Source organism: Hypoxylon trugodes, assembly GCF_022578975.1.
Source record: "Hypoxylon trugodes strain CBS 135444 unplaced genomic scaffold F4822scaffold_2, whole genome shotgun sequence".
NCBI lineage: Eukaryota > Fungi > Ascomycota > Sordariomycetes > Xylariales > Hypoxylaceae > Hypoxylon > Hypoxylon trugodes.
The window spans coordinates 205592-230979 of NW_026250017.1; the positions used below are offsets into that span (position 1 = coordinate 205592).

The 25388-nt window shown below is 46.2% G+C and overlaps 9 protein-coding genes across 9 annotated transcripts; 3 read left to right on the forward strand and 6 right to left on the reverse strand.

Annotated features, from left to right (window-relative positions):
* Window positions 1–639: 639 nt before the first annotated feature.
* On the forward strand, window positions 640–2532 carry F4822DRAFT_436028 (MFS general substrate transporter; the record flags this gene model as incomplete). The annotated part of the gene is made up of 4 exons (XM_051462261.1): window positions 640–931; window positions 1009–1135; window positions 1197–1890; window positions 1954–2532. 4 exons carry the CDS (start codon window positions 640–642, stop codon window positions 2530–2532), a joined length of 1692 nt encoding a protein of 563 aa, XP_051317582.1.
* Window positions 2533–2821: 289 nt separating this feature from the next.
* Window positions 2822–4114, reverse strand: F4822DRAFT_436029 (uncharacterized protein; the record flags this gene model as incomplete). Its single annotated transcript, XM_051462262.1, has 2 exons — window positions 2822–3418; window positions 3461–4114. The coding sequence occupies 2 exons, from the start codon at window positions 4112–4114 to the stop codon at window positions 2822–2824; spliced, it is 1251 nt and encodes a 416-aa protein (XP_051317583.1).
* Window positions 4115–5613: 1499 nt separating this feature from the next.
* On the reverse strand, window positions 5614–8571 carry F4822DRAFT_388487 (heterokaryon incompatibility protein-domain-containing protein). The gene is made up of 2 exons (XM_051456901.1): window positions 7580–8571; window positions 5614–7499 (listed from the first exon to the last, which is right to left on the reverse strand). The coding sequence occupies exons 1-2, from the start codon at window positions 8112–8114 to the stop codon at window positions 5893–5895; spliced, it is 2142 nt and encodes a 713-aa protein (XP_051317584.1). The 5' UTR covers window positions 8115–8571; the 3' UTR covers window positions 5614–5892.
* A 162-nt stretch (window positions 8572–8733) lies between these two features.
* On the reverse strand, window positions 8734–10020 carry F4822DRAFT_425030 (uncharacterized protein; the record flags this gene model as incomplete). Its single annotated transcript, XM_051460267.1, has 2 exons — window positions 8734–9273; window positions 9409–10020. The coding sequence occupies 2 exons, from the start codon at window positions 10018–10020 to the stop codon at window positions 8734–8736; spliced, it is 1152 nt and encodes a 383-aa protein (XP_051317585.1).
* A 1961-nt stretch (window positions 10021–11981) lies between these two features.
* F4822DRAFT_425031 (uncharacterized protein) lies at window positions 11982–13316 on the forward strand (the record flags this gene model as incomplete). Its single annotated transcript, XM_051460268.1, has 3 exons — window positions 11982–12939; window positions 13050–13195; window positions 13248–13316. The coding sequence occupies 3 exons, from the start codon at window positions 11982–11984 to the stop codon at window positions 13314–13316; spliced, it is 1173 nt and encodes a 390-aa protein (XP_051317586.1).
* Window positions 13317–13390: 74 nt separating this feature from the next.
* F4822DRAFT_388505 (HET-domain-containing protein) lies at window positions 13391–16079 on the reverse strand. The gene is made up of 3 exons (XM_051456902.1): window positions 15624–16079; window positions 14377–15572; window positions 13391–14271 (listed from the first exon to the last, which is right to left on the reverse strand). Exons 1-3 carry the CDS (start codon window positions 16027–16029, stop codon window positions 13660–13662), a joined length of 2214 nt encoding a protein of 737 aa, XP_051317587.1. The 5' UTR covers window positions 16030–16079; the 3' UTR covers window positions 13391–13659.
* Window positions 16080–16808: 729 nt separating this feature from the next.
* F4822DRAFT_105932 (uncharacterized protein) lies at window positions 16809–19410 on the forward strand. Its single transcript, XM_051452389.1, has 5 exons — window positions 16809–17257; window positions 17311–17417; window positions 17499–17738; window positions 17802–18248; window positions 18300–19410. Exons 1-5 carry the CDS (start codon window positions 17192–17194, stop codon window positions 19273–19275), a joined length of 1836 nt encoding a protein of 611 aa, XP_051317588.1. The 5' UTR covers window positions 16809–17191; the 3' UTR covers window positions 19276–19410.
* F4822DRAFT_436032 (uncharacterized protein) lies at window positions 19403–21552 on the reverse strand (the record flags this gene model as incomplete). The annotated part of the gene is made up of 3 exons (XM_051462263.1): window positions 19403–20134; window positions 20194–20414; window positions 20475–21552. 3 exons carry the CDS (start codon window positions 21550–21552, stop codon window positions 19403–19405), a joined length of 2031 nt encoding a protein of 676 aa, XP_051317589.1.
* Window positions 21553–23495: 1943 nt separating this feature from the next.
* F4822DRAFT_388508 (uncharacterized protein) lies at window positions 23496–24990 on the reverse strand. Its single transcript, XM_051456903.1, has one exon. It carries the CDS (start codon window positions 24883–24885, stop codon window positions 23836–23838), a length of 1050 nt encoding a protein of 349 aa, XP_051317590.1. The 5' UTR covers window positions 24886–24990; the 3' UTR covers window positions 23496–23835.
* Window positions 24991–25388: the final 398 nt, after the last annotated feature.

Genomic DNA, 25388 nt, shown 5'->3' on the forward strand with positions numbered 1-25388 from the left:
TTACTAGAATATGAACTTAATTATCAAACCACCGACTGTTTCCCCCTCAACTAATGTCCGAGTTGGGAAAGATGGTGGCAACCGATATATGTACCGTGTTATCCTCGTACCATATCACAAGCTACTCCAGTCTCCTAAGAAATACAAATAACACTGATTAGACTTTAACTTCTGCTGTCTTGGAAAGAAACGTGTAACATGGCTATAAGGTTTGTACAGCTCACGCGACCAAGATAAGCTCCGGCCCAGGTCCTAAGTGGCGGGTTACTATGGCCTTATGCCGGAACACCGCAGTAAAGTAAATCTTAAATGAGACGAGATTGACGATCGTGGTGTTTGAAGCAGAAGGGACCATGGTGTTGGGAGAAAGATAAATACGTGCGTGGCCCCCATCCTTTTCATCTCACATCGAATCAACCAGACTTCTTGGACATCTTCCACTCCATCATCCCCTGACTCACATACAACTCACATCTTCACCACTCTCCCTATACCATCCTCTTATAATCCTCTTCTAACATACCTAGGTACCTAACAACTTCCGTTACTATTCCCCAAGTTTTTGTATATCATCTATCGTTCTTACACCCCAGTATCAGGTACCCTTTACAACACCTACCTATACTCTCAACGGATAACATGGCTTCCGTTCAGGTCCAAAGAGAAGAAGCTTCTTCGCAAGCTGACGAGTCAATATCCCCAGTACAGGGCACCACCGTAGAGATAACGGTGACAACACATTCTTCAACTTCACGAAGCGAAACTAAGCAAATCACATCACAAGAGTCGCACGATGAAGTAGTGTTGGTACAAGGGAATAGGTCCATCATTATCCTAACCGAACGTGATTGTCCTGAAATTCTCGCGTCAGCCTGGCCAAACTGGAAGAAATGGATGACTCTAACAATCGTATTTCTTGTCCAACTCTCTAGTACGTGTTCCCTTTCTAGTTTGACATACATATCACCCCTATTTCGTTTCGCCTAATCTAATGCGCGTCTCATCTAGTGAACCTCAATGCCTCCTTATATGCGGATGGGCAGAACGGTATCATCAGGGACTTTGGCGTGAGCCCGCAGGCCGCGGTCAGTGGAGCGGCCATATTTCTTGTGTTATATGCGTTTGGATGTGAGCTGTATGACTTCTAACTGTACCAACCCCAACCTCATACCACCATAAGCTAACACACTTCATAGTTGGGCACCGTGGTCCGAAGAATTTGGGAGAAGGCCTGTGCTACAGGGATCACTTCTCCTTGTCAATATATGTTGTATCCCTGTCGCCCTTGCCAAGCGAACTCGAAATTTCCCGGCTATCCTTATCGGGCGTGCCTTTGGTGGGCTCTTTTCCGCGGGTGGAAGCGTCACGTTAGGGATAGTTGCCGATATGTTTGCTTTAGACCACCAAGAACATCCACTCGCGTTTATTGTTCTGTCTTCGGTTGGTGGTTCTATTATCGGGCCTATCATTGGCGGATTCATCGAGGAGTATTTGGATTGGACCTGGACAATTTGGATTCAACTGATCTTTGGAGTTTTTGTTCAGTTGTTACACTACTTCCTTGTTAATGAAACCCGCTCCAGTGTGCTACTCGACCGGCACGCCAAGGCCACGCGTGAATCGACGTTGGGCGAGACCCAAGAATCCCAAGCGTCCCAGGAGAAGCCGAACGTCTTCGGGCCTAATGAAGCCAAGACTTGGAGAGAGTACCTAGTTCCTAAGGAATTGTGGTCTTTATGGACGCGCCCTTTCCAGATGTTTGTCAAGGAAATGATCGTCCTGGTGCTGTCAACTCTCTCGGGCTTCAGCGACGCCTTGATATTTATGCAAATCCAGTCGTTCGGTCGCGTCTTTGGAGTATGGGGATTTTCTAACATCGAAGTAGGACTTGTAAGCGACCAATAACACATAACCCGAGACCTTAAATTTCTAGTTGCTAACTTATGTCTCTAGGCTTTCATTCCAATTGGTCTCGCCTATGTGCTTGGATATCTGCTCTTCATCCCGGTAATCCATCGTAACCGAGCGCTCAGGCTAAACAATCCGCTTAGTGAGCATGCTCAATACGAGTCTCGGCTTTGGTGGCTACTATATACTGCGCCATGCCTACCTGTCGGATTGTTGATCTTCGCCTGGACGAGCACGCCCGCGGTACATTGGATTGCCCCGATGATCGGCTGTATATTCATCGGCGTTGCTAACTATACCATCTACATGACTACCATCGACTACATGGTAGCTGCCTATGGTCCCTATTCGGCTTCTGCAACTGGTGGGAACGGTTTCGCTCGGGACTTCCTCGCTGGGATGTTAACGTGGGCTGCGGCGCCGTACTACAATTCGTTCTCGTTCGAACATGGTCTTCAAACAGCCAATTCGATACTTGCTGGTATCAGCTTGCTCTTCGTCGCCGCAACATTCGTTATCTACTTCAAGGGTCCCTCTATACGTAAATGTTCACCGTTTGCTCAGTCTCTTGGTCGAAACATAGGTGCTGCTACTATACAGGTCCCTCCCACTACCACAATTTAAAGAACGGGATCGGTGGTAGTCTATGAGGTAATAGCCACGAGGTGTCGGCGCCGGCTCTATCGTTACAAAAGAAACATGGAAGGAGATGCTTTAGAATCATGTAGCAAGCCAATTGATATTCTTAGCTGGCCATCAATTGAATCTAGTCTATTCCGAAGAAATCAATGGAGAAATCCAGCATGCGAAAGCTACCTAGATACCTTCCGTGTAATACTTTCGGCCTATCAGTCAGGTATTTCTCATAATTGTGCCATAATGTTTCTAACTATTCTAAACATTGCTCATTCTTCTAAGGATGCCCGATGCACTCAGATAGCTGCTGCTCATCTAACTGCAAATCAGACGCAATTTTGACTTCCCCATTTGCGAAGACCCGACTCTCAGGTTCTAGTTTAACCCATAGCGGCCGTTCCCAGTCTATAACCTTGGGATCTGTACCCCTACCATAACGCGAATTGGTCCATACGCGCTCCATCTGTGAAGAGCCAACAGAATTTGCTTCAGTTGGGGGTGGGTCGGGAATTTTTGGCCTTGAAATTGGGTCCGATGCTTCATCAAATCTAGCAATCTGTTTCCTTTCTTGCCTTTTCTTGGCCCATTCATTCAGGACTGAGCGATATTCCGAGACGGGATGGTCGAGGGTTACATCCGGGTGCTTAACCCATTCGTCGAGCCTCTGTAATACTTCTGGGTCTTGTTCTTGAGGTGGAACCTCCCGGGGCTTGTAGTCACAGGTGATTATCTCGTACAATGTAAATACAACTCCTTTAATATCGTTTTCAGCTTTCATGCCATCAAATTCACCAAGCCGCCCCGAAAAGTTGAAGTCGAATAGAAGAAGATTATCAGTTTTGGGATGAACAAGAAGATTCCGCGCAGCAATATCCTAATATATAATCCCAAATTTAAAGTGCAAATCATCGACGACCCTAGTTAGTTGACGTAGCCATTCCAACTTGAATCCCCTGGACATATTCGTTTGGACCGTGTCGCCAGGGATGAATGTGCTCGTGAACCTGACGACCCCCCGTTTTATTTCATCTAACACAATATTGTCAAATGGGACAATATTCCTGTCCCCTGAAAGTCGCATCCACAGGTTCATCTCGTTCCAAAACCCATATGTAAATTGACTATGAAAGTAGTATTTGAACACAACTTTCTTCGGGCTCGCCGGTGGGGAGCCTTTTTTTGACTTCGGCGTGTATGAAACCAGATCGACATTCGCACCAAGTCGTTTTAATTCCAACAATTCCGAGCGTAACACACCACTCGTTTTTATAGGCCAGCGGACTTTCTCAAAAGGAGGATAATACATGGAAAATGTGGCGTCGTCTTTGGGATCAGTTGAAGTGGAAACCAAACTGCCATCTGGTGATAAATGGATGGCATATACATCGGGTCCAAGATTGTTGATGTACTTCTTTGAGTGTTCTATTGAGATCGATTCATCTTCCTGTTCTTCATCCATGGTGACAGCAATAGTACGTCGTTGATCCCAATCGACTATATGCCAGGTACTCGGCCCCCCGGGCATAATCGACCCACCGGGAGCCCAATATCTCAAGCTTTCGTCAATCATGTCGACGTCGGTTGCCTAAAATGATATAAAAGAGAATACAGAGGAGGTGCGTAAGATTATAATCAATGCGTATGGGGGGGTTAAGACAACAAAGGAGGGGAACGGTCGTGATGAAGGACAACCTTATATTTGTATAATTTGGCCGTCATCCCTAAAATTGAATTGCCTCAATAGACTACATAGCCTCCCAACACACGAATAAAAGGTGGTTAGGTGAAGGTTCGTGATGGATGAGCCACGAAGCGCTGTGACGGGCGGTTCATCCACCAATAATATTGCTCGTAGCCCCCTGGGTCTCCCGCACTCATCAACACGGTCCGATATAGCCTCAGAAACACTCCGGGCCGAGACACCCATATATTATTTTCTTATGGGCCGATCTTGGTAGATAAGTCAAATATGTTAAGAACTGTTTCCAATAACTGTACCAAGCGTTTAACTCATCAATCAATTCCTAGGCCATGTTAATAATGTCGTCGGCAAATCTTTCAAAAATAAGTAGAATAGCTATCAAGAACGCCTGTATGCCAATAGCTTTGTATTGATAGACCAACGCATAAGTTTCAAGCCCAAAAGAGAAAAACACGGCTGCCAACATCCGGCTCTAAACCAGAGGCCGTTTCCACGTCTAGGATAGCCGCTAAGCAGGCAGAGGGTGGTGAAATTGTTTATGAAAAAGGAACTTACAAAGGTAGTAACGTCCCTCTAACCATGGAGATCATGTAGGCAACAACTCCATTCACCCATCCATATTCACCTAGAGATATAGAAGAGAAATTTATTTTAAACACTTTGTGCCTATTTCTTTCTTAAGCAACATTATTATCTACTCTTGTATAATCTTCCAGCACCCAAGATGCCACAACTCATCAGAGCCGGGGAAATCGCACGAAAAGTAAACAATGTACTTGTTCACCACCCCAGGAACCCCTAGAGATGTGCCTGCGGATGGTACGTCTTCTACACTACATGCGGACACGCGTATACACAGCACCCATACAAATGTGGCGACACTCAAACAGCATCGATGAGAACTGGATTTTGCGGGAGACCAGCACCGCAGAATATTGTGCAACAATATGTCGTCAACGGCTACTGCCAACACTGTATGCAATGGGGAAGATTTGCTTAGGTATGCCATATTAATTTTATCCAAGTATTCTTGAAGAGATACTGACGTTTTGATTCATAGTAAATTTTCAGATCAAGATAACTGAAGGTTACTCAGATGAAGACTTTACTCTCTGTATAATAAGGTTCTGCAGGCAGGACAAGGCTATACTCTCCATGCCATAGAATGGTTGTTTTTGTTGGGCTTCGATGTTTGTTTTGTAGGAACTACTCGTTTGATTTGGGGTTGAGGGTGTCGTGGGAATTCTGTCTTTACCGAAATTTGTCTTGTTATTTCCATCGTTGCCGCTAGATTAGAAGCTACAATTCCACTCTCGTTACAAATGTTCGCCATTTGCTCAGTCTCTTGGTCGAAATACGCAAATATCCCCCATTTAGCATAGACGTAGCCAAGTAGTAGAATATACGTAGTTACATACCTAGGTAGGTACTCAGGAATGGTACTATTAAGCCCAATGACCTTGTGTTTAGAAGCCAGTGCGTGAACGACCCGTAAGTTCTGGTGAGATACACCTATACATACCCAGATATTGCTCTGCTCGATTGTAGATGTTACGGAGGATTATTCCTATTCTTCGAAGTATTTTTTCCATGAGTAGTCAATGCCGTCCATCTTAGCACGCGTTCTAGTCTATCTATGTAAGTACTCATACCAAATCCAGGATAAGTCTTCTACCAGAATTCTTATCTTCTACTTCCCCAGAAAAGTATATCGGGTCGGGGTCCGAACACAATAGGAATGGTCTTTCATATACATCAAAACAGAAACTACCAACTCGTACATATTCCCCATTCCTTGTCTGCGTCTCTTTGAGTACCAGGCCACACGTATGTACTGGGATTGTTTCTATGGGCATGAAGAATACTCGTAAAGGTTGCGATAACCGAACCTCGTTTTCGAGGAAATCTAAGGAATCCCAATTGATGCCCACCACGTCCCGTTGAAAACTATTACAATCCCAGATAATACGTTGCATATATTCAAAAGAAGGAGAGTAGATCGTCCCCGGCCAGAGGCTATCGCAACGTAGTCGGAGCACAGCATTCTTGACATCACCAAATGGATTGTTAGGATCAACGTAGTCGACTTCCAGGTAATGTAAATCAATTCCTTTGCAAGCCAGTTCTTCAAATAAAACTGGGCCATCGATGGGAATCCACGACCAAGTTGGACATGTGAATCCAGAAAGCCTCCTTCGAAGTTCCGAGTGTTGTTTTCGGGTCCAAAGAAACTTTTTTGGAACATGACTTAGCCATAAACCCGTGATATACCTATCACGGACCCATGTACTCCCTTTGGCCACTTCAAAATAACCACTGTTTCCGCTTGCGTCGTCGCGTCTATATATTCCTTTTATTTGTCTTTCGTATATAACCCGTGCCAGTCCTGCAATGGCAGCCAATTTATCGCTGGATCTTGTTAGATGTGCCTGCGAGTAGTTTCCCACAATCGATGGCCAAAGAACTTGTGTCAAGTTCCTGCGACTTATGGCATAGCGATTTTTCTCCCTACATCGAATTTTTACCGGGAACTCAACAGGAAATATCTCGCTGTGGCTTCGTGTGATGCATTCCCAGAAGACTTGGTGTCTAGTGAAATGGAGAATTCTTCGAGATAAGTACCTCTCCTGAATAACCCAGGCACGCTCTTCTAGTACATCGCGTTTTGTAGCCACCCTTTTGGGGTCGAAGACGTCGTACAACTCGGTCGGGCGATCTTGTTTGGCGTAGGCTTGACATCTCCAGCTCTTCTTTCGTTCAAAAAAGCAGCCAACGCTTCCGTTTTTAGCAGATGCCGCTGAAATATTCAGATCACAATTGCCGTAGACGGCAGTCATAAGATGCGATTCGCGATCCCAATCTTCTTTATCGCGTTGGATAATGCACAATGAGTCAATCCAAAGGTACGGCAAACCCACATATCGACAGATCTCAATAGCATCCCGAAATGTCTTTGGCAGTGTTTCAGTTGGAATACGTCGTCGAAATTCTTCAATATTCTCCCTCCTGAGAGTCGTAAATTCTTGGCCTCCCCAACAGTGGCTCAATGCTGCGAATCTAACCCCCAATTTTGTTCCTAATTCTTCTGAGAGAACTATCCTCGGCTGGCTGTCGATAGTAATAAGGCGTGTAGGCAAGTGACGAGGGCGGTTGGATGGAAGGCAGTCATGAGAAGTACAACATTTCTCTAGCCAGGTCTTACATAGCCCAAGAGCATCCCGTGTACTCGGTTGAGGACCATCATAATCTATGGCTGCATATCATCTCATGTTAGAAACAGTTTTGAATCCGATGATTCTCTTTTTGGAAAGTGGTGGCCCCCGGAATACATACCTCCCCACCGTGTAGGTCGAAACTGCAGTGTAATCAGCAGTTCCATCTCCTTATCATCTCTTTTCTTGGCTTCCTCGAGACTTAGACACCCAAAATCAACCATTTCAGCTTTCGTGAATGGAATCGTTAAGTAGATCCGTCCGGGTTCGGCCCCACTGTAAGTTATATCCACTGTACCTGCTTCCTGGAAGTGCAAGTCGTCAAGATCAATGGACTCAAGCGCCTGTACACATGCTCCACAGCCCTTTTCAGCAGCTGCTTTCAGAGCGGCGTAGCTCTCATAGTACCGTGGAAAACATATCTCCATCTTGAAGTACCCATTGAACATGTTTTGGCATTTGGCACAAATCATTGAAGGTTTCCTGAATTTCTCTCTCTCGGCTTCATTGTGAAGTGCGTAGCTGATCTCGACGTCGAAAACGGGGTCGTATACTCTTGGCTTTGGTTTAGGATTCATCGCCTCCCTCGCATATATCCGCCGTCTCCAGGTGTCGTAGTCATTTTGAACCAGCCTTACACCTCGAGCTTGCGACATGGTCGTAAAATAGATGGAGGCTAACCTAGCTCGGCGCGTGTCTAGGTAACATTGAATATAGCGACCGAATATTCGAACCGGACAATGGATTTTCACCTTCGGCCCATTGAGACTGGCGAGCGAGAAGGTGGTTGTTAATCTGTGCTAGACGGAGTACTTGACCGGATCGGGAGTACGTGGCGAAGCAACCCGAGGCCTCCTGTTTCACTCATTAACACTGCGCCACGCATATTGCTAGACGAGCAGATCGATCCAATGATGCCTCAAATTGAATGATCGGGCCGAGTGGGCGGGCGGAAAAAGGCGGCTAGGTGCCGGCCAATAATGTGAACAATCTACGTAGATGTAAGGGGGTTGTTGGTAGTACTAGCGGGTCAATTAAGCGATGCTATATTGAATGAAGTAAACATGGTTTATTTGGTTTTTACATTTTACAAATTGATTGAGGCTATTTACAGCCCGAATTGATGATCTGATCAGCAAGAAGGCGGGCATTTGGGCTTCCCTTGTAGCCTGGTCGGCGTAATATTGCCCCAGTGCACGCACGTTCCACCGGGAAATGATCGCGATCGTCACCTTTGCTTTTCATACTACCCCGCATGCTCTGCTATTTCTCATCCTAGTTTTCATCCTCGTCACTCTCCTCGTCTTTTAGAGGAACATATACGTCCTTGTTGCGCTTGCGATACCTCCGTTTCTCTTCCTCAACAGCCTTGGCGTCTACATCGCCGCGCTTCTCACCCCTCTTCCAACCGTAACGCTGGCCTTTGATCCGCCTGGCAACCTGTTCGGCAAACTCGCTGTCGTTTATCTCGCGTCGAAGAGCGCGTCCGGGCCATACGAAACGGCGCGATGCCTCGATTATATAATTCGGATCGGTCTGCGTAAAAGTAATTCGACGTAGGTTTTGAAGTTTGGGTCCGTTGAAGACCTTGACACAAGGAAGTCGCGTCAGCATGATCGCGTCGAGTTCTAACTCGCTTAGAGCCGGTAAGCTTGCTAATATCCTCCACAAATGCGCAAGTCCGCGTCCCCTAATCGGAATCTCCTGATCCTCAAATTTGATCTTGGAACTACGTCCAAAACGTCCATATTGTAGACTAACTTTGCTGATCAAAGGCTTCCAGCGAGCAGGTAGGTTCTCGAAGAAGTCAATACTCTGACGTTGAATATTAGCGATCATTCGTACCCGAGAAAAGGAAATCATGCAGTATACATAGGAAAAGATATAGGCAACGACGATGTTTTAAGACATGTGTTTAACAAATAGGGTAAATCAAAATTATTTACTCACCCCGGGAACGTCTGCGAAAGCTAGGGTGTTGCGAGTGTAGAAAACTCGACCAGCTTCCTCATACCATCGGCGGCATACAAGAAGAGTTTCTAAGTTGTCGCGACGCGCACAGTCGCAGGGCATGTCGTATGAGACGGGATGCGGTTTTTGGCGAAATTCGGGTTCGCACCAACCACATAGGTAAGGATTTCCTTTGGGAGGTGCCCAACGACTGCGCCAGATGTTCTCAGAGATAGGGTCTTCTTCGTCATCGCGATGGCGCCATTCGGTGGCACTCCCGTACATTTCCGCGCACACACCCGGAGAGACGTTGCTGAGGTTCATCTGGAACTTTGGGTGGGTTAATGACCTGCTGGTTGCGGGACAGGACGGCTTGTGCTCTCGATCCCATCTCACAGGCCGTACAAGCAGCCAGGCGAAGATCTCATCGCGCAGTTCTTGGTTCAGGGAGTAGAAATAATGACCAAGCGTACCCGGAGGGGGATCACCTCCGTCGTGGGGGATTTCGCGGGCGCGTTCATGGTTCCGATGCTTGCGCGACGTCGGTTTACTCTTAGCGGCAGCTCTTTGTTCAGCTTTGGCTGAATGTGTTTTTTTCTTTCGCTTCGGCATAGTCGCTGTCTCGTCTCGGGTGCCCAATCGATAATTATCTAAATAGGTACTTCGTAAGTTTGGGAAGTTTCTTTATTGTCGATTGGGTGGAAGAGGAAATTAATTTAGATGTTTCGTGTTGGGTTTGGGATAGAAGGAACACGATTGTCTTCACCCGAGAGACACTTCAAACTATTTTGCCCCGTTTCGTCGCCCCAACTTACCAGGTAGGTACTTTAATAATTACTTCCAATAAATAATTAAGCAAGTGCAATTGTTCCTTTTTTTTTCTTGGTTCCCCCTGCTCTCTGATGTGTCACAAGGGAACCGGCCCAGAATATTCAATGCTAAACTTGGTAGCTTAGACGGCAAACATCGACTTATCGCATTTGACCCATCTTATTCGGAATCATAGATGCCTTCAAAAATACGCAGTTAGTCATACGGTGAATTTTCAGACGGACCAACCAACCGGGACGTTAGGGGAGGAGTCAAAGAGAGCACGGGTAACTTCCAATGAGGTAAGACAAAGACGCATTCTTCGTTTTCAATTTTTTCATTACCTCCTAACAATTCATTGATTCCATTCCTTTACGGCAAAGTAGCCGGCCGTCAACCCCACCGTTACTACCGCTATACCTTGGAGAGTTTCCCCGCCAGGTCCGTTGTTGCCTTCCGAACCTGTTCGCCGACGGCCCCACATCGGCTGTGTACCCGGATATCTGCAAATAGGGGTCCTGGAACTTCCACGCACGTGGAGCAAATTCATAATTAAATGAAGGGCTTCAGGGCTGGCCCTTGCAGCACTCGCTAGCGGGGCACTACGTTTTATGGGGAGGCCTAGCAGACTCCCAAGGTTTGAGGATGACATCACGTACCGTCATATGACATCCCTATTATCAGTCATATCTCTCCCCCAGCTCATTACACACCACGTCAAGCCAGAATACCAGCACCATCTGAAGTGAAAGTTGGAGTAACCGTTATCGGAAGTTCCAACATGTGATAGTCTCGAACCTCTTGGCAGAACATGTTAGGAGTTGCTATTCAACCCTTGTCTTTGCGTAGGGGTCCAAACGTGACAGTGTCGTCGCGCGAAGCTAGGACAATGCCAGGGTCTCATCTTTAATTTAGAGTTTAGTTGCCATCGACTATACATGTGGTAGCTCATTTGAGTCAAGACGCTTGGATGAATCAACCAACCACAATGCTCCATGCCTACCTCCCTAACCAACTGCTAAGTATTACATACAACAGCATTGAGGGAAAAGTTTTAAAATCGACGATTTCAGAGCGGCAAGAGCCGTTTAATAGCCTTCCTATCCAATATGTAGAACGGCCCTCAGCTGGATTCAGGGAAAATGGGATGATAAGAGGCACACCACAATATAAAATACCTACATGGACACTTTTTTTACATCCAAGGGTCGTTATATCCCTCAGTAATATGGGGCAATTGATAGAAGCGATAAGGTATGGAAGCTTTTAAGAGTACTAGCTTAACTACAAGCACTTGCAAGTCTCAATTTGACTTTTATCAAGGCCTCGGTGATTTAAAGCTGCTCTCTCTCCTGCAATTGGAAGGCTTGAAGCAGTCTGGTGGCGTCGGAACGCAGCTCTTCATTGATACCCAATAGGTAAATCAATTAACATTTTGGTCTATAAAGTGTTGGTGTGGGTTCCGAACTGACTCATAGAAGTTCGTCGGCTGGCAACCACAGAAATTGTGATGTAAGGCCGTGCTAAATGTGATGGAGGACGGAATGAAAGATTGATTCTTCGCAATTATGAAGTAATGAATGACTACTAAACCGTACCGCCTAGGATAGTTGAAATAGTTAGCAAAAATAGAAGAGAATGGGAGAGTTCTCGTAGCCTTATAACAATCTTTGGAATGTTCTCACTAAAACTACCAACACTTCTCTTCTTTTCATCTACACACGCACCTCTTTAGAGATATCAGCTCAGCTACTTCGAAAATAATGAGGTTATTCGCAGCATTAGGTCAGGCTCTTATGGCTATGATCATAGCTTCGCCTCTTGAACCCCGACAAGGAATCGATACTTCGCTTGTCGATTCAGCGCCAACGCCAACCTCGGTCTCCGTGCCAGTTGGACCTAGCGCCGATACCACTACCTATAATCTAACTGAAGCTACCGAATCCGCTACGGCAAGCCCCTTACCTGTGGGAACTGAACCGATCTCTCGTCGGAGCGTCGCTGCCCGACAGACGGCCTGTCAACCTAACCCTACTGGGGCCGGTCCGGTACCATCTCCTGATAATGACAGTAATTTCCTTAGGTTCGCCGCTTTCGCAACAATCGCCAGTCAAGCTCCTACCCCTTCAGGATACAACAGGACCTTCGTAAACTTACATGCTAGGAGCCAAGCCTACGGATATCTCGGCTTTGATACACTTAATTCTTACGACACCCAAGGTTGCGCAACCCAGTGCGATACAATCTTTGACGGCTGTCAAGGGTTTAACATCTTCTTTGAAAGAGACCCATCTCTTATACCAGCGCCCGGCTGTGCGAACCCGCCTTCAACGACTAATATCAAATGCATTTTCTGGGGCGGTGACGTCGCAACGGACACTGCGAGCTACGTTGGAGAGAACCAGCAAGGTTTTCACATAGTTATATCAGGATCTAATGGGTATATGCGGAATGCTGTTCCTACAGTGCCGGGTTATGATGGAGAGGCCACAGGAAACAACACGATTGACGCACCGGATGGCGACACGACCGGAGATCCTACTGTTACTACAACCGTCACCACAACGGTAGACGGAACGACTACAACTATAACAACGACTACTCCTACATCGACAGCAAACCCTGGCAATGGGAGAGGGACTTATATCGGCTCCAGAATTTTTACGATTACTTTCTTCGATCCTGCTCTCTGTGCCGCCGCTTGTGATGCGCAGAATAGGAGTAAGATCCCCATTGTTCTTTCACTTTTTCTACCCGTATCAGGCATTACGGCGTCAATCAACGCTCACCAACATTTAATGGGGGGTTACAGCTAACAATAACTTACATAGACAATTTAGCTCATCCTCCCGCGAGGGGTGAGCCGCAGATATGCCGATTCTTCACAACTTATCTCATTAATCGGAATGGACGGCCGGCTGGGCAATATTGCGCTCTGTATACAAGATACTACCCTAGAACATTCGCTACTAATAATGTAGGTCTATAACGGCTAGGATAGGGGTTCAGACTTGGCTAATCTTTAATAGGGCACGACTGACGGAGACGAAACTCTCTCAGTTCGCCACGCTTTCTCGTACAGAAACACTAGACTCTAGGTGGTTACACTGTAACCATAGTCCCTGAAAGGCTATACTCGCGTGTTATAAAAGTTGGATATGGAGTCACCATGATGAGAAACTGATTATGGAAGATTGTTATAAGGGATATTTGGGCATTTTAAGGGTTGTGTTGGACAGGGTGATAACAGTGCATATCACTGTACTATGAACAATGATCAAGATCTCCCCCTCAACTACATTGACTCCGTGAAATGCTTGAGTCAACCCAGTAGAGACAAATAAACATATAGGGGTCGCTGAAGCTCTTAGTCAAACGCTGCCAAAACAATTAACATCGCCCATCTCGTATCAATGTTTCTTCTAAATAGCCACATCTATCTTAAATGATTTTCACGGCATTTGTTTTTAAGGCATCCCTGAATTCTGCTAAAACTTCCAGCGCTTCAACCAATTCCGCGCCCTCGTTAGCCCTATTTTCCGCAACCGTGAAAATGAGACGTTCTACCCGCCTCCAGCTATCAGTGCCTTCAACACTCTCTAGAACAAGGAAACATAGGTTTTCGGCAGTCTTTATCATGACTCTTCGTCCTTGGATCAGTTTCAAAAGTGCAAATTTTTGTCCGGGATAACTTTTATGTTTCTGTTGATACTCATTATTCCCGCCATATTTCAACCTGCGGTAGATCCAATTCAACAACTTCGGAAAAGGTAAAGCTGGCTGGGAATCGCTGAGAAGATCAGGTGAATCCAATTCGAGAAACGGGCCTTGGAGAGTTATGTAGCCGCCTTTAACAGCGCCGAAGGGATCGTGAGTGGAGAGCTGAATGTTCATGTCTATGAGCTTGGCAAAACGTTTGACATGATCGTATTGCGTGAGATCCATAAAAAGAACCTTGCGCCCGGGGAGGCATGCCCAGCTCCATGATGGTGCTAGATATTTCTTGTCGTCCGCAAATTTATTCGGAAGTTGTTTTTTAAGGGGCAACCTTGTCTAAAACCCAGATATTAGCGCAAGTGTGATGGGTTGGTGAATTAATTGCCTCGAAGGAATCATGAGAAATGTCAAAAGGCATGATCGCTGATAAAAATCACTTACCCAGCTTAGACCTTGTATTAAGTCCAACTTCCAGAGTCCAGCGACGTAAGTATCGCCTGTGGCTGTATAGAATTCTCCAGCAAGCCCAGATAACGCCGGAAGAGTATCGCCCTGATTGGTGAGTTGTCGGGCCGAATAGTTTTCTATTACCTTAACCCAAAAACCGAAATGTGACATTCCCATAGGGTCCGCCGGAGCTTTGAAGTAACCTTGCAATGTGAATGGCCTCCAAACGAAGGACCTATTGAGCAGGGTCCACAAGTCCCTAGCCCGCAGGATATTTGACAATGAAGGTTCCGGATATATGATCGCGAGACGAAGGTCTCGCTCTCGTAGATAGGTGAGTAGTCGCCTTTTCCAATCTGGCAAGACTTCTTGGCGGAGAAGTTGCATAAACTCTTTGCTGCGGTATATTTCTGTTATCCTGATGGTTCGCCCCGCTTCATCTACGCTTCCCTTCGGGCACTCAAAACATAGTTGCTGTTGACCGAACCACAGAGTCCGGGGCGCCAGAAGAGTTTCTTGTAGGACCCAGCTTCTAGTGTTCAGGACACTTTGATGCATCCTTTCGTCCCATAGTTCGGACCCAGGTCGCAGGAATACTTTCGTCGGGATCTCGTTTCCATTTCTCCAGTCGAGCCAGCATCTGGAATCATTTGGCGGTATGGACCGCTCCCGAAAGATCCCTTCGCTCGTTTTAGATGCGCACGCCGCCGCTATCGTGAGGGCTGCCCCTTTGTAAACCTCACGCATCCGACTAGCCTCCTGGGCCCAGTCTTCGGCGGAGTCTTGGATAATACATAACGCGTCAATCCAAATGTAGCGGACGCCAAGCGCCTTAGCAACATGGATAGCATCGCGTAACGTAGCAGGAAATTCGCCAAGAGGTCGGCCTTCGCGAAATGACTGTTCTGATGCTGCTGTGAGCTTGAAGTCGGAATCACCGCCCCAGCAGTACGAAAGCGCGACGAAGGTCCCACATCGCCCTTTACCATCAACCAGCTTAGGGTTCGCGCTTTCGGTGTCGATGATCCTCGTTGGAAGTTCCGCTGATATGGGATACCGAGAAGTACATGATTTATGCTTATTAAAACAGTTGGCAAGCAGTTTGCCAGCTAATTTTAGGCATTCATCGGACCCAGAATTGTTATAAATGGATCTGGCAAGAAGATTCGGGTGATCCGATGGTTTGCGACCTATAAACTTATTGACATATGACCAAGGTAATTGAATATGACATAACTTACCTCTCAACGCGCATACCTCGAAAAGGGCTAATATACGCGCCACCCCCTTTTCTCCGTTCTGAATGGCGGCAAGATGAGGTAAGCCGTGAAGTGTGGCGTCCCAAGTCTGAGTCCCTATGAATATCTGACTTGCGTTGGTGCCTTGGCACAGGTATTCATCAGTGAGTTCAATTGGCTGAGAAATCCTGACATAAGCCTGCCATATGTGATTGCAGAGGTCGCACTCGGCAGCCGAGGTCCGAAGCGACAGTAGATTTGGATGTTGTTTGAAGAAGTGAGGAATCGCTGGTCGAAGAGACTCAAACGCGTCTCCCGTTGTAGGAGTGTTGTAACGTCTGGGTGTTTGACCTTCGGCCTTCAAAAGGAGAGCTCTCACGTCAAAATTAATACAGACGGAACATAACATTTTCGCCGATTTGAAAGCAATTTAGAGATACGGAGGTCCGAAAGCCACCCACTTAGAAGCTCGATATAGAGCGGGAAGATGCAGATTCTAGCCAATGTGGTGGGCAATAAAAGACGTGTTGGGCAGCTATCATTCGTCCACAGCCACTTGATCTACGATTTAGACCCCTGGAATCGCGTTAGCTTCCTAGGTGGCTTGTCTGTGCGTACCGCGGACTTACCCAATGGGTAGAAGTACATATACTGGGCGTTCTAAGCGTCATTTAATATCAATTATAAAACCCTCATCTTAGGAGGAATAAATTCATCTATAGCCTTTTCATTTCAATCTATAAAAATGTTCTATCTTGGCGGACCGACACCCCCTCAAAAGACCATTATAATACGTTGAGTTAAGGGGTTCAGGGGTTAAATATATAACACTTAAGAGAGGCACAGCCGTCAGAAGTCCCGCTCCATTACCGAAAACGACGCGCGTTGTTAACTCGAAAATAAATAAATGGGTTAGTAATTAGGCACACTACGGACTAGTCTTCACTTCGTAAGGCTGAGCGGTGTTAAAGACGGAGTTTTCGGGTTCACCCATTTAATTCTTCGTTCTACACGAGGTTGCGCTTATGCAAACAACCCCTGATTCCAATGTACTCCGCCTCAAGCCGTCGTATTGTCGACCTATGCCGTTTGCGGGGACTAGGCTCTCCCCTAGTTATATGCCGGAATAGCGCAATGCCTCTGCACAACGCCGCGTGGTATTATTAAGTAGCTAATGAGCTCGTCACTATACTGACCTACTTAATTCGTCAGCTATACCAATGTTGCCCAAGGTTGGTAATCTGGGACTATTGAACTTGGAAGACCTGCCTGTGATGTTTAAGTAGAATGAAATTGGGACATCTATTCGGTATTCAACGAATCAGATTCGATGCGATCCACACTTGGCAAATCGTCTACAACATATCTTTGGAAGATCGCATCGTTTTATAATCTTTCTATCAACCGCCGATTGCCTAAGTATCTTCAACTTCCTGTGGCTACCTAATACATTTATGCACAATTAAGCCGACATATGAGAAAAGACCTAGAATTGGGCATGACTTGATTTCAAATAAGCAAACGTTACTTGGTACATATTATTTCTGAATAGGATCACATGCGAATTTGCCATGGCATCCACTGTATGGCCGGGGGCGCGACCCGTAAAGACATGCACGGAATGCAAACAGTCGAAGGTGCACATCCCCTTCCTGGCTTGATATGACTAGTTTTACTAACAACTTGATAGCTTCGATGCGACTCTAAAGACATGTTTCCGAACCCCTGCTCTAGATGTCAGGCGAGACATTTAACATGTACAGTTGACCCGTCCTTTCGAAGGACGCCGGCTCGAAAGTGCGTCTCCAGGTTCCCCTGATGTGATCGTTTCGCTGCAGGGGGTTTCGCGCATGTCTTGCGACTAATCGCAGTAAATAGGCGACTTGAAGCTATGTCAAAAGAGCTACGGGAACTTCGTGATCAGAGATTAGCGAACTCTCGCGCAGGTTCTACTACGAGTCCAGATCCAGACTCTGCCCGTTCACAAGATTCATCCGGCAACCCGCCGCAACCAACAGTTGCTATTCTATTAGAAGATTTTGAGCTTTTAGGGTTAGAGTCGTTTGAGATTGGCGGCGTTATCGTTAGCAAGCAATCAGTCATGGAGGCATTCGAGTTGTGAGTGCGCATACCGCTACTGAACCTCCTTCCCCTAAGCTAACAAGCGTCCTTCTGTACAAGATTCACAACCTTCCTCCATCCGCATCTTCCGATAATAGGTCCTGTATCGCTCAAGACCCTCTATCATTCTCACACTTTTCTATTTTGGACAATCATTGCCGTCGTTACATGTCGCTTACCATTATCCTCTGATGAAACCGTATTCACTCGGCTCCGCGAGCCATACACGCAGATGCTTCAAGCAGAAGCTTTGCAGGCGCCAATATCCCTAAGCAAAATCCAAGCTCTTTTATTCCTATGCACATGGCCATTACCAGTGCCGCATCAACCGGAAGATCCGAGTTGGTTATACTGCGGGGTTGCTGTGAACGCAGCTCTTTACATGGGGCTTCACCGGTCCAACCCGAGGGCCGGGTCTACTCCCTCGGTACGCAGTGTCGGTGTCATATCCGGAAGTCCATACGAAAGAATAAACACGTGGTTAGGTTGTTTCCATGTTAGCACATCGTAAGTCATTGTGATATCCCATGCGTCTAGCTTTAGCTGAAGGTGATACAGTCTGAGTATGCATCTTGGTCTCCCTCCGATGATCAATACACCGTCCGATATCGCTACGATCCGTTCGATACTCAGCGAACATAGTCTTCCGCGCGAGTTTTCACTCCAGATTAGAGTGCTACTCGTCATGGCGGGATTTACCAATGTCCTTACACATAATTCAAACGACGGTGTGGTTGATACTTCCGTCACCCAGCTTCTCGATGGCGAGCTCGATACGCTTAAAATCGTATATCCGGATGGATGGACGACTATGATTGACCATTTCGTTATGGCCGTCAAAATGCACGTTTATACACTTGTGATCATACGATCTCGCTCTACTACTAGTTCGAGAGATATCCTACTCAAGTTAGGTCTTGCCGCTGCCCTCCGCATCATAAACCTAGCGAATTCGCGGTTTCATGAGAGGTCAGATAAGCCCCAAAGCATGTCCATAGGAGACCGCGAAAGATTACTGCCCAAGGATTACTTCAGAGGCCTAGCATTTGCGACAATCTTCCTCCTCAGATACTTTAGTCTCAACAACAATGCTAGCAACCATGAAGAACAACAACTAGCAGCAAACCATGTGATTATGTCACATACGATGTTTAGAACATTGACGCTGCAACCTCGGGACGAATTTGATAGGGTCGCGAATCTCTTTGAAGTATTATGCAAGCAGACACCAGTCTCCGCCGATGTCAAATCAAACCTCACGGATAGGATGGGAGTGTACATATTACTAGACGCGATTGACACGGCCAACAAACTACGCGGTCGGACCGTCGAGATACAGGAATCTGAAGTTCCCACCACATCAGCGAGCCTGCCGGGACCGAGTAGCATCCCCGCCGAAGATGTTTTTGATACCAATTCTCAGATGGTAGAACCTTGGCAGTCAGATATCGCTTTCGCAAATATGTTCTGGGGTGATCCTTCATGGGACATGTATAGCATTACCGCCGAGGCACAACATTTTCATCTGGGCTAAGGGCATTTAATAAAGAATCATTGTATATAGTAGACGGAAACATCAGTGAGAGAAACGACTAGACGATACCAAGTACATATAAGTTACATGAGAGCCCCGACCATCCACCTAAACGCCCAAATCACACCTAGGCTAGACTTGCCAACAGCTCCTCTGGTAGTTTCAAGTTCACAAGTTCAAGATGCTGTTGGGATCCGTGGACATCATTCTCCATGAAACCTCCACCGGCAGCACGCTTGCCCCGCCTCACTCGCGGAATAGTGGCTTTGAATGCTTGCGCCGGGTCGAAAAATCCGCACCAGACAATATCGCTCTCAGCTAACTTATAAGCTTCTGCTATTGTCTTGGGGGATAATAGACCGGAATCCTTCACTTTTAGGTAGGTGTCCCTGGATTCGAATATGAGGTCGAAGGTGATTTCAAATGGCCCGGCATTCTTCGACCTGACAACTTTAGCCAAATCCCCCAGGGTACTAGCTTTGGCGTGTCCATTAGAGGTCGACGTACTACTCGCTTGGGTGGTGGCAGAGCTCTTCTCCGTAATTAACTTAACGGTGTCGGCATGTCCATTGGTGAGGAGCGCAGGGGACTTCTGCAAAGACCTATCTCCCTTTCCAATCAATGAAACGGATTGGGTAAAAAGTCGGGTTCTTTGCTTGTGAGTTCCATTCCCGTTTACACCGTTCTTGACAGGCTCTTCTGCTTCGTTATCTAAAGATAGGCCCTCCTCGCCTTCGTTCAGGTCCATAAGATGATACATGGAAAATTGCGTGCACGGCCCTAACTCGATGACAGTCTTTCCACCAATACCGAATGCGAAGTTCCCTGAAGTGGCCTTCTGCCCCGGATAACTTCCATGCTATGAAGAGTTAATATTTGAGCTACGATTTAGATAATATTCTGCGTTATAAGACTTACAATGACACCAATTCTAGCTGTCGCTGCGACGCTGGTTGCCAATTCCTGTGTAGCTCCTAGCGCCTCGCCGATGATAAATATCTCCGACGACTGTGGATTGTCTTCTGGTTTTCCGTAGAGATGAAAGTCAAGCTCCCATTTCTCGGTAACGTCGCTATGTTGGTCAGCGACATATTTCTTGATGAGATCAGTTAATGCGTCGAATTGTTTAATTAAAATTGCTGCTTCATCGTTAGTATTTGGTTATGTGCTAGATTCTGTCGAGGGTATTGGAATCTTACGGTCTCGAACGCTACCCATAAACATTGAACGGTAACCGACAACGCAACCCGCTTCCAGCTTCACTTGGTATGGAAGGCCTCGTCCTTTTAAGAAATTGAATACACCATCGCGCACTTTGATCGTCCTTTGGTCCTCGAGTTGTTCATATGTTGCGGAATTTAAGTCTAAATATCCTCCCGGTCCGTGCAATATATCCGGTCGCGATTTCTCGTACATGGTATGCGCAGCGACTGTTACAGGTGTGCAATGTGCTGTTGGTGTTAAGGGAGAGATCGTAAAACTGCCATCCTTGAAGACGGTAGAGATGGCGCCGTGAGATTTTGGTTCAGCGCAAGTCCCTCCACATTCTAAAATCTTGCCCATATGCGTGAATCCGCCGAATTGACGCTGAACTATCGGCGAATTATAGTCGTTTAGGTCCAATCCGGATAGGTACGCGCAGTAAGCGACATATGGAGCAGGATCATATGCGCGACCACCTACGATAACGTCGAAATCAGGATTCGCGTGCATCGCATCGATAAATGGCTCTGGACCCATCTGTGCAACGACTCGGGGCGATGCATCGATATCCTCTTCCGTCAGCGGCGGAACGCATGCTCCGCACCCGCTAATTGCTCCAGCTCTTAGACGTTCTCGAATAAGTTCCTTCTTAATTCCGGCGAATATAGCGACAGTTTTGAATGAGTATCCGTCATTTCCTTCTTCGGCTGCGATTTGCTCAACGACGCCTACAATTTCTCGAACGTGCTCATCAGTACCGTCACCGCCCGCTGAGCTGAAAATTAACGGGACATGATATTCGTGGACGAGCTTCAATAATTTCCTAAGATCTCGAACGTATGCGGTCCGTGGGCATCCCATTATGCCTTGGGCAAGTCTGTCCGGCCCACTATCTGTCGATCCAGAATCCAAGATAATGGCGGTCGGAACGCCACTCGCGACGAAAGGCTTCAATGCGGCTATGGTCTCATCCTCCTTAAGACCATAGCCAAGCATGCCAACCGGGGTCACAATGTGACACAACGGTATTGATGCGTCGACATTGCTGGTGTGTTCGTCAATTGCAATTGGCATTTTGATAATATGATTGTTTTTATTAAATAATTAAAGGTAAGTTTTTCCAAAAAGCGATGATTAGTTGAGATGAACGAGTAGGATGTAAGATAATGACGGATCTGAATATGGATATGGTCCGCTACTTATTCCTCTTTTATAAAAGGGGCGCAACAGTCTTCTTCCATCCACATTCTAGTCAAATTGCACATTCACTGCCAATAGCAAATAAGCAATTTCTCGTCAAAAGTTCCGAAGCTCGCTTTTCGCATTTCATTCTACGCACTGCCTCTCTATTCCTCTTCGCTTAACTAGGTCATCCGGCAGCGCCTTGTTTTCCGTTGTCTCCGCCGGCCAACACAGCCGAGATTCGCTTTATAGGCCGAAACTCGCTATATGACGGAAAAATGCCTAACAGAAAAAGCAAATGCCGATCCAATTGAACTCGATAACAATCTTCCCGTCCCTAATGGCTTGAGTAAGTAATTATGATTGGTCTTATTGTGGCTATGTTAGTCTTTTGGCTTGTTCATTGTCAGGGGAACTTTGCGATAGCCCCCGCCACCACCACTCCACAGAAAATATGCATCAAATCCGATCTCAGCTTTCCGAGGTTCTAGAAGGAGGGATGCATTCTAGCCGAAGCGCATATGATATCGAGCAATTGCAACGAAACCGGACCCGGTGACCCTCATACGGAATCGGCGTTGATTCGAAAAGTCCGTATGCACTCTTTCGATGCGCCGTGTCGGTCCCGGGTACCCGGTTCAGCCAAATCTTGAAATGGCATCACGTCATAATCCTATGTGCGGGTGTTGCTACTAATAAGCCGGTAATATTCCCAATCGGAAGATAATACTCTATATTTATCCAATATTAAACTCCGAGGCTATCTTCGTAAATAGATTCTCATCTAGGTACTTAGAAATGCCTTGGTGTACCCCGAAAGGATTGAAGCCCATCGAGTTCCCGCAGGGGAACTTGGAATTGTACATTGAGTGGCCCGATAGAAGTCAACATTCCGGACAACGAGTAACCGTAAAGTAGGTATGATTTTTTAATAAATCGCATACGTTGTGTTTTTAAGAATCCCTATTGAAGTAGTTGAGAATATATAGCAGACTTTATATCAACGCATTATAAATATTTGATATGCCCGCAAGTCGAGGATTTGGACATTTGCTAGCAGTACCAAATCGGAGGAAGTAAACATAGTACGTCACAATACAGGGCAATGGCTATGTTTTCCACTATAAGGGCTCATTTACAATGTGCATTATAGGCATTTTATTGATAAATGTACGGTCGTAGACATATGTCTACTATGATAAGTACCTAGGTGTTGACGTGTACCCTAGGTAGTGTTTGTCTGATGTAGCTCCTTTTTGGTATCATTGGATCATGCTATATCATGAATTCTGTTGTACCTCGCGTTGAGAAGTCTTGATTATAAGGTTACGAAATACGCTTGTACTCGTTTATAAACATATGAGTTATTAAATTTTATAGCACTCTAATAGCGATAGAGCGGCGCAGAAGAAGCATGCGAAACGTGAATATTGAGGATGATTTGGACCAGAAATTGGAGAGATTGATTGTGAGAACCGAGATGACTAGGCTGGTTCAATCCTTTAATGAATATCCAAGGATCGCGAGGAGTTCTAAGGGATCGTAAAGACGTGGGTACTTAGACCTTCACTATTGACGCCCTTATTGTGGTGGCTTGTTCAATTAGACAGTACCAACACTGTCACTGTACTTTGCGAAATTATGTTTGATCTCTCTGATTGGAGTCGTTTATGGGCTCTGCAAACGGGGAATTGTGATATCTGACACTTGCCTATATGCGGCGGAACATATACCGAACAAAAAATCGTTTCGCGATTGTATGTAACAGATAACCTGACCGTTGAAATGGGCTAAGACATCTTAAAGGGGGTGGAAATGAACTCCGAGGTGTAGACTTGAGGCTGATTGATATTGTATATGTTTCAAGGTGATCTGTCTCTTTTTTATTTACACATATCAGTAGTTCTAATATATCTACCTGAGTATGTATGCACTATTAATCCACGTGTTAACGCCTGACGACGCCACCTGTTGGGCTATAAGGCATTCAATGTTCGAGCCCAGCAATAGCCTCAGCTGACTGAGCAGCACTGCCTCACGCAAGCGTGGTGCGACTCAGACCCGATGGTCTCACATCTTGAATGCTGCGATATTGAGACTCCCTAGCACACCCCAGAATTAGGCAGTGCGGAAAATAATTGTACCAAATTCCATCATCATAACTCCGTTAAGCTATTATTTTCCGAGCTCTTCTTCCTCTTCGGGTATTTCTTCTCCGGCCTCAATCGCTTTCTGCCGCTTCTTGGCCTGTCGTGCTTTCTTCTTTTCCAGTAATTTGCTAAGCGTCTTTGCGGTATTGAAAACACCTCCCGTACCCGCACCGCAAGCCGCACAACTGGGATCTTTCCTGTATCTCTGTAATGCGCAGGGTAGGCAGAAATAATGCTGACACCTTGTTACAATGGGCTCCTTATATGGTCCTTTGCAGATGATACAGGCGAAAGGTATTTTTTCTAGTAAAGCTTCTTCGGCCGCATCAATATCGTCGTCGTCGGCATTGGCGCCGCGGTTGGCGCTCGCGACTACTTTTCCACCTATGTTCTTCTTTCCCTTGGTTACGTTTTCCCATTCCCTGTCTAGTTGCCACCCTTGTTTGTAATCCTCACGAGCGTGTAGGAACTTGCAGTTATCTCCGAAACCACAGAAACCGGTCTGCTTGTAATCTTTACACACATCAGGCGCGAAATCGGTAACTGTGATGGTTCGGATGTTGGTGGCTGCTTTAATAGGACCGACAGTCCGGTTGGGCGCGTCGGGATTTCTTCGTATGAATTTCGTCTGGTTTGCGAGACCTTTGTAGGTTCCATCTGGCTGTGTCGAAACATCTTCTGATTCTTTGGATTTTGGTAATGGCCGTGTTTTCCCTAGCAGATTCGTGTCTTCGTCGAACCAATTGGTTTGTTTCGTAGCGTCATTTGTACTTGTGATGGGTACGCTGCGATCCGCTTCGAAGATGGTGGCGTTATGATTTTGATTGGTATGTGTTATGTTGTTTTTAGACGAGGCTGTGACGACGGCATTCTTCTTGCGTCGTTTAACTCGTTGCCCTGCTTCATCTTCAGATGATGTGTAATCATCATCGCTGTCGCTATTAGCTGGCGGTGGCGTTGCCGGACGTTTTCTGATATTGGCTTTTCCCTTTGCGCCTCGTTTCTTGAAGATAGCAACTGGAGCGATTGGAGCTTCGGCTGCTGTCGCACTGCTTGAAGTATTCTCTTCTGTCATTATGTTCGTTATTATTACAGGGAAGTTGTGATGTCGAATTATGGGTGGATCGTATTTGTTTATGAAAGGGTTCAGAAAACTGCGTCATGAAGGTTTACTAATGTTTCTAATCGAAATATTCTAGAAATCATATGGCATAAAAGAGTAATATGACTAATAATATTATAGCCCAATTAGGTATAGCGGAATGGCCTCGAAACTTGAGTTGTCTAACCGAAATGTATTGGTTCAAAACTTTGGGCGCTAGTCTCTTTAAGTCCAAGCCACATGCATTTTTAAGGTCTGTCCGTACATGGTACAGTGCGACCGTGGTGTACCCAAATCTTGCTCTTTCGGCTCCTCAGCCTTGTGTTGCAGCGTGTTTCCCCTAGCGGGAGTTAAAATTGACAGGGAATCCAGGGAACCCCTCAATGGCAGTGGGGAGCTCTAAAATTGATCTTTGTTTAGTGCTTCATGCGTAACACGCGTAACATCGTAATATCCCACCTGCCAATGATCTAATG

Coding starts and splice junctions, on each gene's coding strand:
- F4822DRAFT_388487 (XM_051456901.1), bottom strand. CDS start 8,114: ATGTCGCAAGCTCGAGGTGTAAGGCTGGTTCAAAATGACTACGACACC. Junction 7,500..7,579: donor TCGACCTACACGGTGGGGAG/GTATGTATTCCG, acceptor GATGATATGCAG/CCATAGATTATGATGGTCCT.
- F4822DRAFT_388505 (XM_051456902.1), bottom strand. CDS start 16,029: ATGTTATGTTCCGTCTGTATTAATTTTGACGTGAGAGCTCTCCTTTTG. Junction 15,573..15,623: donor CGAGGTATGCGCGTTGAGAG/GTAAGTTATGTC, acceptor ATAAGTTTATAG/GTCGCAAACCATCGGATCAC. Junction 14,272..14,376: donor TAATACAAGGTCTAAGCTGG/GTAAGTGATTTT, acceptor TCTGGGTTTTAG/ACAAGGTTGCCCCTTAAAAA.
- F4822DRAFT_105932 (XM_051452389.1), top strand. CDS start 17,192: ATGGCATCCACTGTATGGCCGGGGGCGCGACCCGTAAAGACATGCACG. Junction 17,258..17,310: donor CGGAATGCAAACAGTCGAAG/GTGCACATCCCC, acceptor ACAACTTGATAG/CTTCGATGCGACTCTAAAGA. Junction 17,418..17,498: donor CGAAGGACGCCGGCTCGAAA/GTGCGTCTCCAG, acceptor CGCAGTAAATAG/GCGACTTGAAGCTATGTCAA.
- F4822DRAFT_388508 (XM_051456903.1), bottom strand. CDS start 24,885: ATGACAGAAGAGAATACTTCAAGCAGTGCGACAGCAGCCGAAGCTCCA.